General features: G+C 40.3%; 1 protein-coding gene across 6 annotated transcripts in view; it reads right to left on the bottom strand.

Annotated features, from left to right (window-relative positions):
* The window catches only part of ogdhb (oxoglutarate dehydrogenase b), a 57,770-nt gene that overhangs the window by 6,267 nt on the left and 36,079 nt on the right, over positions 1-15,424 (bottom strand). For all 6 annotated transcript variants that reach the window (XM_073915228.1, XM_021479477.3, XM_073915229.1 and 3 more), the window contains exons 12-21: positions 14,719-14,871; positions 13,601-13,703; positions 12,595-12,723; positions 12,081-12,231; positions 9,912-10,039; positions 8,974-9,152; positions 8,425-8,496; positions 6,798-6,923; positions 1,412-1,484; positions 1,103-1,266 (exon numbers count right to left, since the gene is read on the bottom strand). In XM_073915228.1, the coding sequence (XP_073771329.1) occupies positions 1,103-1,266; positions 1,412-1,484; positions 6,798-6,923; positions 8,425-8,496; positions 8,974-9,152; positions 9,912-10,039; positions 12,081-12,231; positions 12,595-12,723; positions 13,601-13,703; positions 14,719-14,871 (1,278 nt within the window). The remainder of the gene's footprint in view (positions 1-1,102; positions 1,267-1,411; positions 1,485-6,797; positions 6,924-8,424; positions 8,497-8,973; positions 9,153-9,911; positions 10,040-12,080; positions 12,232-12,594; positions 12,724-13,600; positions 13,704-14,718; positions 14,872-15,424) is intronic.

The raw sequence follows: 15,424 nt of genomic DNA, 5'->3' as shown, positions 1-15,424 counted from the left end.
TTCTGTATTTTAGGCTTAAATTATTGAGAGACATAGCAGATGAACCGAGACTGCATCAGATCGCGAAGCAGATCAATGTTGATTTTCTTTCGAGCTGTCAGTGCAGAAATGAACAAAACAACAGGCCTAACACAACATATTATATGATTAAAATATGGAAAAATGATCAGATATTAACTTCGGTCAATTTTCCTAATGGATAAACTGAGATCAGGCTGGACAAACAGCTCTGGGTAATATTTCAGCATGCTTTCACTTTCGCATTTACCGGTAAGAATGACATCTCGCCCAGCTCATCATTCTCTCGTCATATAGCCGTATATATGGCTATTACACAATCATAATACACTGTAATATAGCCTGGGTGGTTAGTTCGTTGCATTGTTTTGTTTTCTCGCTACAATCGATCCGCTCAATAGGACAGAAACAGTCTCATTCAGGCGATCTCGGATTGATTGATTTGGCGCGGATGCGAGCGCAACTGCTAGATATATGCCAAAAAAACACGCTAACGGGGGAAACGAGACTGATTCCGAAACAAACGTCTATGTGTGAAAGCACTGTAAGATTGTATTTGCACACAATTGACAGACAGTCGCAGCACGCAGCTCTGGCTCGGTCTGGCTGCCAAAAAGGCAGCACTGGCCCGATCGGGCCAGTAACATTCTGTACACTGGCCCGAGTGTCTTGCACGCTGGCCCCGGGCCATCGGGCAGTCCTTATTGTCGAGCCCTGCACACCATCAACATACATCTACACCATACCTACAGTAACTCATACATAACATTTAGGAAAGAAATCCTGATTTCAGCGAGGTGTCACGGTGGCTCAGTGGTTAGCAATGTTGCCTCACAGCAAGTAGGTCACTGGTTTAAGTCCCGGCTGGGTCAGTTGTTATTTCTGAGTGGAGTTTTCCCCACAGTCCAAACACATGCGCTATAGGGGATTTGATAAACTAAATTGGCAATAGTGTATGAGTGTGTGTGGGTGTTTCCCGGTACAGGGTTGTGGCTGGAAGGTTGATGGGTTTGAATGCAATTTGTGTGTGAACGAATATGCTCTATTGAATATGAGAGTAAATAGAGATGAGGGTGCTGCAGACCTGCTCGATGCGGCTGATGGCCACGCGCTCCTCCAGGCCTCGACTCTTCCTCTCTCGCTGCAGATCATAAAACACTTTCCCAGTGCAGAAGATCAGATGCTGAACGCCTGCTGCGCTCTGAGACGCACTGCCCTGCTCTGGGATCAGCCGGCTGAAGTGTGTGCCTGTTCAGACACACACACACACACACACGCACACGCACACGCACACACACACACACACACACACACACACACACACACACACACACACACAATCACTATGTGTTGGACTGGGCCGTAATATCAGAGCAGAAGGGCAGGATTTTACCAGGCAGCATCTCCTCGAAGCTGGACTTGGCCTCTGGGTGGCGCAGCAGAGATTTCGGTGTGAAGATGATGAGCTGTGGAAAAACAGAAGGAGATTGAAAGTGCATCATATCTGTTAACACACACACACAAACACACACACACACACACACACACACACACACACACACACACACACACACACACACACACACACACACACACATAATAATATAAACACTTTGTTGATGACCTCACACACACCCTTTCAGATAAGTACACTATATTAAACAAAAGCCATTCAAGCTCTGTTATTCCTAGCTGACAACCGATGAATAACAGTGAATGCGTTCATCTATATACATTCATATGTGTCTGCTCCACTGTCACCCTTCGCTTGTTTGCGTCATCTTTCAGTTTAATAATGCGTAGGTTTGAGTCTCGTGACGAGTCTCTTTGACCAACCCACTGATCGGCCGAAAGTGGGAAGGACAGAAACTCATCTGCTCAATTGATAACACCTGAGCATGATAACACCCCTCTATTAAAAGCCAGCAGTGTTGGCTTGTGAGGAGCCGTGCTTTTGCTCCTGTTTGTTATGTTTTGTTTTAGCTTTGGTTAATATTTGATTTTGCTGACCTAAAGTGAGCACTTGATTATTCTTTAATGTTTAAATAAATATTTTGTTGTACCACATCCATCCGGTGTGTGTCCTCCCTTTAACTTGTCATTGCCTTTGAGCCGGGTCGTGACAGTAGGTTAGTGTATACTCCATCGGCTGCTCTCGTTTCTGCCAGCTTTGTGTTTAATTAAAGATTGAATAAACTATTCATATATTATAAGGGCTTTATAACTATTATAAGGGCTGAGAACAATGTTTTGTGGTAGGTAGCTGTGTAATAAGCAGGATAAAGTTCATCCTGACGGTGGTTTTCTCAGAATGAACCCTTCAGTCTTCTACAACAGAGCTGCAGTGCTCTACATCGGGCTGCTGATAAACTGGTCAGGCTTTATTCTGAGGGTGCTTTCACACCTACACCTTTGTTTGGGAACCTGTCTCGTTTGCCCAGTTAGCGCGGTTCGTTTGTCAAATGTGAAACCACCAATCGCTCTCAGATCCGCACCAAATCAATCGCTCCTAGAGGGCTTGAATGAGGTGGTCTCGGCTCTGGAGCGGATTGATTGCAGTGAGAAAGTGATACGATCCGAGCGCAATTATATCACAGTGTTTTATGGATGTGTAATAGGCTTACGGCTATATGAAGAGAGAATTATGAGTAGGGCGAGTTTCGCGAGTCTCCCGGATGCCCGCAAACAAATGATAATCTCCCGGTAATCTCGCGTCTCCCTCCCGGTCCTCAAATAGGCTATGTCACGCACCCTTCTCACCCCTCCCCACCGCATCTCTCCTCACTCTTCAGACACGTCGCGCGCACCTTGTCAAACACCACCAAACCACCACCTCTCAACATCTGAGCGGGACTCTGCAAAATAAACCCTGACACTGACCAATGTGAGGAGAGTTTACTCACACGTGACTTGTTTTAGCTCTTTTGGTCCGATTAGAAACTTTGCAGTGTGAAAGTGAACCGCTCCAAGAGCAAAGAGCAGCCATGTAACATTTGTAATCTCTGTTTCAGAACAACTGAATCGATTGACAGGTGTGAAAGCAGCCTTAGACTGTACTCGCACAAGGTACAGTTGCCTCAAACCGGGCCAAAGCACGCTTGTCCCACCTCCCATCTCCCCTGACGGTCCGCAGTCACACCACAATCGGGACTCGGCACGCTCATGTCATCGCTGCTGTGCTGTTCAGTGAGCGCTCTCGCTCAGCACAGTGGAGATTTCTCTAGTTATATCGTGTCAGTCGTTTGATATGCAGTGACAATATTTCGGCATACAGTCCTTAGGGATGACATTATAATGTTGGAGTTATCCACGGCGCGAGTGAACTTGGTACAAATGAGTACATTACAGATCTGGGGCCTCATGTATCAACGCTGCGTACGCACAAAAACTTTGCGTACGCCAGGTTTCACGCTCAGAATCGCTCACGTTTGGATTTACTAACAATAAACTGAACGTGGGAATGTGCGCAGCTCCACGGCAGCTTTATGGCAGGCGTACGCACATTTTTTGTGCGTGTCTGTTTTATTTCCATTGGCGACTCCTAGAGGCAGTTGTGTTAAATTCCTCTCTACAAAGTGTCTGAGCCTTGCAATCGCAGCTGTATGAGACGGGTTCAGCAGGTATATAAGGTTTCCATACCATACAGTTGACCAGCTAAACATTAAAGCACAATTTGCAGCGGTCGCCTGTTTTCCCAATGTAATCTGAGCGATCTACTGCACGCACATTGCTATAAAGACACTATCTGAAGATGAATTTGCATACGTGACTCAGAAACATTTCCATTCAATAAATGTGCAAATAAAATATGATGCTTATTGATATGAACTTATTGATGATTCCTACTTGTCTTTCTCGTGATAAATAGTTGGCAAAATCTGATATGTAGCGGGGAAAAAACAAGAAAGAGTTCATCAGACGCTGGATTTGAGCCGAGTTCATGCTCGAACGTATCAATCACATGCGTCTTACGAGTAACGCCACTGAGACTGTTAAGCGTCCTGCAACAGTTTACAGATATAAACCAGACTATTTCTTTTTTTTAATGCACTCAGTGCGATGTTCAGACCCAACTGTGTTAACCGCATCAGCTAAACTCTCCCACTCTATTTTTTTCTTTTGTTGTTAATTCCGGAGAACAAACTTGCAAATAACACCGCTTTTCTCCGGTCTACCTCTGAAAGCAGCACCTCCAATTCACATTCTGTTCAAAGTTTCTCTTTTTGTTTGATTTTGCCATTGCTTTTTCGTTGGGTTTTTCCATTAGCATAGTCATTAGCATATTCATACGGGGGAGGAGGCAGGGAGGGGTTTTGTGCTCGTGCATGTTGCGCTCAGTTTCACGTTCATTCGGATGTACAAAAGAATATGCGTGAGATTCGGCGTACGCAGTGTTTCATACATCTGAATTTTTTTCTGCGTACGCACATTTACAGCTTTGTGCATACGCAATGTTTTAGTAAGATTTCCACGCAAGTCTTCGTACATGAGGCCCCAGATCCGCCACTTTAGGCGCTCATAATCATAAAGCTCTTGTGCTGCAGGAATGAGGAGGTCTGCTGAAGGTGCAGCTGTTGTGCTGTGAGGAGTTTGCGTCTTTAATAAACTACGGCAGTTTGCGTTCACTGAACAGTCAGAATGATTAATAAATCCATATGAAACAACCCCTTAAAAGTCACTTTCAGTTTTGGTGAACCGTGAACCGCCCAAGTGAACCGCGCTCAGGCACACCTCTTCCAACCAGGCCAGGGCCGGCCAAGTGAACCGTGCTTGAGCCCGATTCAGCGCACTCACACTTCTCAAACGATCCGGGAAACGGGCCTGGGCATGGTACGGATGGCAGAGTGTGAGTAGGCCCTTAGAAAACAACCTTCTGGATCTACTTTATCCCTAATATAATTTGTGTCAGTTAAGCGTCACCATGATCTGAAAAATTTCTTACAATTACGTTTTGCAACCCAGCTGAAGCATGATTCACTTAATAAACTCCATTACTACTTTCAGTTGTGATGTAAACTTGCATTTGGCCAGATCCTCTCATTTAAGCCCTCAGTTTACCCGCGCTGCAGATCAAGGTTAGTTCAGTCACAGCAGGCTGTCATGTAGTGCTTGTGTTCAGTTCACCATCTGCTGAATCACGCATGCGCAGTATTATCGGTTCACCACTTCCCAAATCTGATCTCAGAGTAACGTTTTAATAAGTGAATAACTCAGTATATATTGATTTATTTAGAGTCAGAGGGGGGTATTAGGCATGTAAAAAACAAGTAGTTTGTGGAAAAGAGTGCTTACTGGAAACGCAAATCGTTTCAAATGATTCAGTTCAATTCGGTTCACTAGTTCAACAGGTTCACTTAGGAGATTCAGTTAAAGAGAACGATTCGTTCGCGATCGCGATCCCTAATACAAAAATAAAGCATATTATTGGGCACAAATGTGTTAAATTAATACTTGTAAGTGTCTGCTGTGGTTGTTTTTTAGTTGCGGGAGCAACAGCGAGGATGACTGGAGGGAAATCGGCTTGATCTGGTCAATAGCATTAGGATTACAGACTCTGAGGTGCCGTACAGCTCAAACACCTGCAGCGCAAAGATAACAGATTTACTTCTGAAATGCATACAGTAGCCTTATGTATTAAATATATTTACAAAGATGAAAACAAAGTATGTTTCTGCTATAATTAGAGTTAGTTTTGAGTTAGTATGAACACAATACAGTTTCAGTCAGTTCCCGTTTATTAATAAACTCTTGTTTTTATTTTTATTTCAGTTAACCAAAATGATTTTCAATTCTAGTTGACATGTTTTTGTTTATTTTTATTAATTATAATAACTTTGGTTGGAATGTCACGACTGACCAGAATCGAGTGTTCCAGACAGCCGTGGTATGACATTAGTTAATGCACCGTGAGTCAACATGAAGTCTTTTAGGAATCGAATGGGCATCAAACAAAACACACAAGCAGGGTTCAACGCTAAGGATTTTTTTTACTGGCCTGATCTGACCAGTGGTTCAGATTTTAACTTGCCCTGCCAATGCTTTCACTGGTCCTACCAAAAAAGAGTTAATAGCTATTTCTTAGCCACAAATAAAAAATAAAAAAAGTGTCAAAATGTTTGTAAATCTTGAATTTAAATATAAAAAAAAAATAATAATTGTATAATAAATGTATAATGAGCAAAAGTGTTTTGCAAACAAAAGTAGCAAAATGTGCAGGTATTTTATTGCAAAACAAAAGATGGCTGACCTGCCAAATTGACGGCAAACTGTACAAAACATCTTTTTTTTTTTTTTAGTCATGGTGTACCCTCGTGAATGTCTGCTTCCAAGTCGTTCGAAACAAATGTTTTGCTTTTGCATCATCACTTGATGTTGCCGACATGTTGCTGTCTCTACTGTACTGGTTGTTACGGGAAAATTTACATGCTCACAACATCCAATCAGATAAGAGGAACCGAGAAGGTAGCATTTGAAGGCTTAAAAGCAAAGACTGCTTTTCAATTCTGACTGTATTTGCACGCAATTGACAAATGTTAACAGGCAAATTAAACTTTAGTGACAGGGCTTCAGTGGCTCTATTGGGCCAGTAACGATCCTGTCTACTGTCCTGAGCATCTCACACACTGGCCCCGGGCCATCGGGCAGTCCTTATTGTTGAGCCCTGACAAGGCTTAATAACCATTGACTTGAGACTCTTTAAGCTATATAGCTGATATTTCGGGGTTAATCTTGATTAAATTAACCTGTATAGATGATCATTGCAGTGTAAAGTCTCTTACTGGTTTTCTGAAGGGCAGCAGGATCTGTCTGCGCAGCACGTGGAAGTAGTTTGCAGGAGTGGAGCAGTTCACCACGATCCAGTTACAGTCATACAGCTGCCGGACCGCAAAGTCCTCCGTGATTTTCTGTGGAACGTTAAAATCAGAACTGAGGTTTTTCTAGGTGTTGGCATCAATATATTAGTCCTAACCTTTAGGACCTTTAAACTCTTTAAGTGGGGAAAAAACATACATATACAGTTGAAGTCAGAATTATTCACCCCCTTAACTTTTTTCTTTTTTTAATTATTTCCTAAATGATGTTGAACAGATTCAGGAAATTTTCACAGTATGTCTGATAATGTTTTTTCTTCTGGAGAAAGTCTTATTTGCTTTATTTAGGCTAGAATTAAAGCAGTTCTTAATTTTTTAAAAGCCATTTTAGGGTCAATATTATTAGCCCCTTTAAGCAGTAGCCTACAGAACAAACCACTGTTATACAATGACTTGCCTAATTACTAGTTAACCTGCCTAGTTACCCTAATCACCCTAGTTAAGCCTTTAAAGCTTTAAGTCACTTTAAGCTGTATAGAAGTGTCTTGAAGAATATCTAGTCTAATATTATTGACTGTCATCATGACAAAGATAAAATAAACCAGTTATTAGAGATGAGTTATTAACACTGTTATGATTAGAAATGTGCTGAATAAATCTGCTCTCCGTTAAACAGAAATTGGGGAAAAATAAACAGGAAGGTGAATATTTCAGGGGAGTTAATAACTCTGAATTTAACTGTATATGCATTATGTCCTGATTATTATTATTAATATAATTTATTAATTATAATGCACATGATGTCCAGTATGACATGACTGAATGTGTAAAATTTTGGGTCAATTTTTTAAATAACATTCATACTACATCTGTTTGCTTATACTTTGTGTTTATTTTCTGTATCTCTTTCTATATTTTACCTGATATTGAAGTTGTTTTTAATGTACCTTTATGTGTGTGAAGCACTTTGAGTTGCATGTTCTGTAGGAAAAATGCTATACAAGTAAAAAATGTGTTATTAGTATTATTTATCATCTACAGGTTAATATTTTTTTCAAGATTTTGCTTAAATTATGAAGTTTTAGAATTACTTCTGCATTCAGTTGTTCTTTGTATAATGCACATTTCTACTTTGTTAGATGTAAGGGTTGATTATACACTTATTTTTACCATTTCATCTATTCATTAATCTCAGGATGAAGAGAAATTACCATTTAGGTCATGAAAAAGGTGTTATTTTAAATAACAGTCATCATTTGCATCACCTTAAACAAACAATGAGGAAGTGTAGAAAACCTCATCACAACAAAAATGTTAAGGTTATCAATATTAATATAATATACTATAAGCTAGTGCACTGCAAACCTGTGGAAAAAGTCAGTCATTTGGAACATATTCACATTCAAAGCTTGCAGTTCATTGGCTGGTCTAGTAAAAAGGGGAGGGACTATGATATGCCCTGCACGTCTTCAGGTTTGAGCTGAAATTACCTCAAATATTGAACAAAATAATCAATTTAAAAGCGCTTCAGGTGACTTTTAAGTTGCAATGATATCCACAGTGAAAACAGTGTTTGGTTTAAGTGTTCATGTACCGGGAAAACATCAGGATCATCATTGCACATCTGCAGGAATCTCTCAGGCCGGGCGGATGAGTGCTCCGGGCCCTGGAAACAACAGAAAGGAAATAACATAAGCAAGATAGATTTTAAATAATTATATAACACTCTTATATTGTGTTGGTCATGACATAATGATTTATAGCTCATCTTTAAATGACACATTTATGTGCACGTAATTGCAAAAAAAACTGAATTTAAAACAAAATCACAATAATTGTAACTGCAAAACAAATAAACAAATAAACAGACAAAAAACATAAACCGTAACACCCGTAACTGCAAAAAAAACAACATAAAAAATATATATAAATAAATGAATGTACATATAAATGCAATCTCTGTAACTCCAAAAAATAAATAAATAACAATAAATTAATAAAAAACAATTCTTGTAATTGCAAAAAAAAAAAAGAAAAACACCCCCGCAATTCTCAAACTCTGTAAATAACGACTTCAAAACCTTAATAAAAAGCCCTTGTTGCCTTTAGCTGAGTGTGTGCTGTAGAATGGAGAAACCCTCACCATGCCCTCCATGCCGTGTGGCAGCAGCAGCACGATGCCGTTCTGCCGAACCCATTTGGCCTGGCCGGGGCAGATGAACTGGTCAATAATGCACTGCGCAGTGTTGTGGAAATCCCCAAACTGAGCCTCCCAGAGCACCAGAGCATTCGGACTCGCCATAGCAAAGCCAAGCTCAAAACCTGTGATGGGAATAATGACAATAATAATGTAATGTAATAACTACAACACGGTTACTGACAATAAAATGCGGCGTTAAATTGATAGCGATTTACTTAAATGGGAGCATTTATACAGAAATCTCTTTTATGTAGGGTTTAAACCCCCAGTTGTGTGTCAGCAGTGTGTGAAAATCTCCAGCATCTAATGGTCAACATAAATTAATTGTGTTTGTTCTAATCAGACTTGATGATTGAAGGGGAAAGCCCCGCCCACTAATGCCCATCTCTCCATCTCATTAGCATAATCAGCAGCCCTGAGTGAGAAGCAGCCGTCTGTCCATTAGCCATTAGAGTGTTTGAGCTGCTGAAGATAGTGTCAGCATAGACTAAGAGGATTATAGATGTGGAGTTTTAGATTGGTGACATACAGGCGTCTGTAGCTCCGCCTTCCTTTTAAACCTAATTTGAATTTAAAGCGACAGTCACCAAAACACCACAATTAGGATCAAAGTCTAAAAGGGTCAGTTTCAGAGAGCTGGAGAACAGTATCAGTATGCTATTCTCAGCGCAAACACACAAACTCTAGAGACAGCAGAGACGCATTTACATCTTGTAAAAGCGGCAGAATGGGTCACATTTAATTTAGTTATTAAATGCGTTACTATTTGTGAAAGTAACCAGTAACCATAACTAATTATTATTCTCAAGTAACGACCCCAATACTGAAAATCTGTCACGCTTTTTCAGGTGTAAAGCCCAGATTCTGCGGTTTACACTCACCGAGAACTCCATATTCTGACAGAGAGCTGTTGCACACTGTGTAGGGCGCCTGGTTAGGGTCCATGTAGTTCATAGGGATGCAGGTCCGCTTGTCCACATTCTGATCGTGGAGTACGTGATGCCGATGACTGTATGAGGAAAGAAAACATCAGACGCCAAATATGCAGATCTGGACAAAACTGTAGAGCAGTGGTCTCAAACTCAATTCCTGGAGGGCCGCAGCTCTGCATAGTTTAGCTTGAATCACCTCCAACTCACACCTGCTGAATAGTCTCTAGTAGTCTTGAACACCTTGATTAGTTGATCAGCGGTGTTTGATTTGGGTTGGGGTGAAACTGTGCAAAGCTGCGGCCCTCCAGGAATCCAGTTTGAGACCCATGCTGTAGAGTAAATAAAGCTCACATTTCAGCTTTACAACGTATTATACCATAAACATACACAGTTGAAGACGGAAACATGCAGTGTTCAGCATAAATAAGTTCACTCCACACAGATGTCTCTCTTACAGTAATATATGTGTGCAGATACATTAGATTAGTCAGTACTAAAGACAAAACTGATCAACTCATCTAACAAAACAACTGAAGATCACAGGTCAAACATTACTACACACTGATTATTTGTCATGACTGGGTCAGTGACCACCTGAGGGTGCTGTAGTTCATCGGACACCTAGTTGGAACTACAGCATCCAAAAAGACTACAAATCCATACATACCACGCGCATACACCGGAACACATACACTGATTGTATTCACAGCTGTCTCCGTTTTCTGTTGATAATCTGGACTATATATTCCATCATGCCACCACTGTATGTCATCGCGTCAATGTCATTCTTGTTCCAGTATTCCCAGTAAGTCTAGTATTCCGAGTTTGTTGTTCTGATCTCGTTCTTGTATTTTGCCTTAGTCTAGTTCGTGTTTTATTTGTGTCGTCTGTTTTCTAGTTAAGTCTAGTTGTTTGTTTGTTATTCCTGAGCCGTGTCTCTGATTTAGTTTCTGGTTTTGTCGTTTATTTGTTAATTTGAACACCTTGTTTTATGTTGATGCACTGTAAATAAATCTGCACTTGGATCCGCACCTTTTTGTTTTCCTGTTTTGATCACGCTAACAAACGTGACATTATTATGTTGGGGGAAAATACTCAATGAAATTAAAATAAACAGGATAAATCTAGAGAAACACAAAAATATATACAATTCTGTAGGTTGTATATACATTTTTAGCTATAACTGGTTGGAATGTAAATATACTATCTTTATACCCGTAAATGTATAGTGAGCAAACTCTCATTTTCATGAATATAACGGTTTATTGAAACTGATTTGTTTAAATGCACCACTATATTATATCTATATTGACTGAGAAATCAATAAACATATTAATTTTCAAAAGAGGTGTACTCACTTATGCCGAGCGCTGTATATCATATAGACAAAAAAGTTTAGCATTTCATATTATGCTCTATAATTTGTTAAATGGTGTAAAAAATACATTTTGCATTTAATTTAGCCATAATTTTACTCTGAGGCTGTTTTTTTATATGTTATTAATATCCATTTAATATTTCCACACAGTTAATCAGACATTTGCCCTGAAGTTCTAAATAAAGTGTGAAATATGATCACATGAGGACATTTATGAGTATATACTGTACTTTATTATGTAAATACAGAAATAGGCTCTTACATGTGCTCGATATATAAACAATTAACAACAAATAACAATACAAACTATTAACTGAATGAATTTACGGAAATGCTACTATACTGTGATATTCATAAATTTTCCTTCGGCTTAGTCCCTTTATCTGTCAGGGAATGAACCGCCAACTATTCCAGCATATGTTTTACACAGCGGATGCTCTCCCAGATGCAACCCAGTACTGGGAAACACCCATACACACTCATTCACACACACACACACACTCATACACTATGGCTAGTTTAGTTGATCAGTTCCCCTATAGCGCATGTGTTTGGACTGTGGGGAAAACCGGAGCACCCGGAGGAAACCCACGCCGACACGGGGAGAACATGCAAACTCCACACAGAAATGACAACTGACTCAGCCGAGACTCAAACCAGTGACCTTCTTGCTGTAAGGCGACAGCGCTACCCACCAGGAAATAAGGTCAATACAGTGGTAATATGTGTATGGGTGTCACCTGAATGTTCCTCTTTCCACGTCCTGCCCGCTGAGCCGCACATGAATGCCCTCCTTCAGCAGCGAACCGAACGCCATATATTCGCCCAGAGCCCAGTCCACAGAGCGGTTCTGCACCATCAGCGACCGGCTCTTCAAGATACGGCTCAGACCTGCAAACAGAGGGAACTCTGGGTAATAATGATGATGGGGCGTGAGCCTTTTTCTGAGCTACAAGCATCTTAAGTAAGGGATAAAGTACATCCAGGAGGTCGTTATTGCAGATTATTACACGGCTGTGTGGAATACTGGATTCGGATTGGTCAGTCGTGACAATCCAAGCTCTGCTAATGCCAGATAACACCCGCTAAATAACACACACTCATCCAGGAGCTGAGAATCACCGTAAGTAAAGATGTTCATCCATATGAGTCTGTGTTATTCAGCGGGTGTTATCTGGCAATAACAGACCTGGAAATGCCACAACTGACCAATCAGAATACAGTATTCCTGACAGCCGTGTAACACACACACACCTCCATGTATAGTGAAATCCTCCACAGGAACGGATGAAGCCGTCTGCCCGATGTGCGCCAGAGTTTCCTCACTGAGGCCAGTGGACGGACAGCTCATGGTCTTCGGCTGACCATCCAGAGTGAAGAAACCTGAGAGTATAGACACACGCACACATGCACGCACGCATGCACGCACAGACACACACACACGCACAGACACACAGACACACGCACGCACAAATAAATAAATAAATAAATAAATAAATAAATAAATAAATGTCTTAATACTGTTTGGTGACATTAAACCTAAACACACACACACACACACGCTCCTTTACATACAATGCACTAACACACACACACACACACACACACACACACACACACGCTCCTTTACATACAATGCACTAACACACACACACACACACACAGTCAATCAAACAAAAACAAACACACACATGCGCACACACATGCACATGCACACACACCGGAAAACACACACACACACAAACACACACGCGCGCACACACACACGCACACACAAAGCATATATACACACAGGAAAAGAAAACACACACACACCGGAAAAAAAAAAACACACACGTCCGCACACACGCACACACACCGGAAAACACACACACACGCACACACAAAACATATATACACACAGGACAAAAACACACACACACACAAACACACAAACAAAACATACACACAGGAAAAAAACACACACACACACACACACACATACACCGGAAAAACACACACACACACACACAAACCTGGCACACACACACAAAGACGTGTACACTCAGATACATGCACACACACTCTGACACACCCACAATGACATACTGACAGACATATGCACACTCACATACACACAGACACACACACACGCATGCACACACAAACTGCACATGCGACATGCACACACATACACATTCTGATTGAGACACACATTCTGACACACTTTCTCTTTCTCTCTCACACACACACACTCACACACACACACACACACACACACCTGGCCAAGGTGAGTCGAGCCAGTGTTTGATGTGCATGATCTTCTCGTCTTTCGAGCGATTGTACGCCTCCTCACAGATCTTATCATACTTGGAGATTTCCTCCTACAGAGACAGACAGACAGACAGACAGACAGACAGACAGACAGCATTCGTTTATAACACAATTTAAAACAGCCGTCCTCTATTTGAACATGCAGTAATATGTCATTTACTGAAACTCTAGTCTTCATTGTCACATGATATTATATGTCTACAAGGATATTTCTGACATGTTATCATGGTTCCTCCTGCAAACAAAAGGTCATTCTTGAACCCCTCAACTCTTCCCACTTTTTGAACAGACATGAAAACAATAAATTACACTTAAAAGACACATGTCAGATTCTAGGTTTAAAAAAAAAAAGTTGTGGGCGTCTTCATGTTTCTGAAATAATTGAAATAATAAATGCGTATTTTAATATATTACATAACATGTGTATTTTACAAAATCTATTTAAGGCTAAAATTGACAGGAAAAATCAAAGCTAAATATCTAAAAAAAATGTATAATATAATATATAATATATCATATCTATAAAAATATATTAATTATATTCCAAAAATGAGCTTTCATTGTATTTTGCTTGGCTGGAGTACAACACATGACCACCAGGTGACATTCAGGTGACATTGGTGATCTTCCACTACGCCCCCTATGTAGAATATAAACCATTTATTCATTTTCTTTGTGGCTCAATCACATTTTACATTTAGAAGATAAAAACACAGTTTGCTGTATGTCTTTTCAGCCTTAATGGATCAAGGATTTTTGCCGTCTCCTTATACTTCAGTTCATCATCAAATATTTCGACCAATCAAATGCTCTCTAGTGTCTGACATGCCCCGCCCCCTTCTTTTCATTGGCTTTTCACTTAATGAGCTTGAGCTTAACCACTCTCACTGGCAGAGCTGTAAGAAAAACAACACGTTATTGGCTATTTTTTTAAGGAGGAGGAGCTACACTATGTCCCACCCTCTCTTCATGTTTCAGCTGAGATTGCGTCAAACATCGAATTAAAAAATGCACATTTCAAAGCACCATTTAGGGGTTAAATAGTAAAAACAGGTTTGTCCTGACCTCGTATTCCTGTCTGGTCACAGCTCCTTCTGCGATCAGCTTCTCCGCATATTTCTGCAGAACAGGTTTCTGCTTCTTGATCTGTTTGTACATCAGCGGTTGAGTAAACATGGGCTCGTCCATCTCGTTGTGGCCGTTCCGTCTGTAGGACACCTGTACACAACAACGTATTCAGTTCAGTCTCATTTGCATGGTGCTTTTCACAATTATTATAGGTTATTATGTAAGCTTTACAAAAGGTGCATGTTAATACATTACAATCAAAATCAGACAGTTAAGTTGATGTGTATAGGGTGGACAGCTTATGTAGTGTATAGTCTATAAAGGCTGTCCACCCTATACACATCAACTTTACTATACGTGTGCACCAACATTAGGCACATGCACATCAACACTGAACACACATCTGTTTAGCTGTGCCTTTACTGAATGAGCTCAGATCACACGATTATGTCTCTCTTTTCCTTTTCATTCCTTTAAAAAATTTTAATCTGTTTTTAATCAATTTTATTCCTTGTAAAGCACTTTGAATTACCATTGTGTATGAAATGTGCTATATAAATAAACCTGCCTTGCCTATATATAAGTGTACAACACTATAAACCCTAATGCTTTTGAACTGAGCTCTATTAACTTAAATCATTACAATTCTTTTATCTTAATTACCCTTCATGAGTATTTAGAACTTTTTCTTTTTTTTGAGTTT

This window comes from Danio rerio, chromosome 10 (assembly GCF_049306965.1).
Source record: "Danio rerio strain Tuebingen ecotype United States chromosome 10, GRCz12tu, whole genome shotgun sequence".
NCBI lineage: Eukaryota > Metazoa > Chordata > Actinopteri > Cypriniformes > Danionidae > Danio > Danio rerio.
Note: the sequence above shows the minus strand (reverse complement) of the source record. Positions and strands in the feature narration are given on the sequence as shown.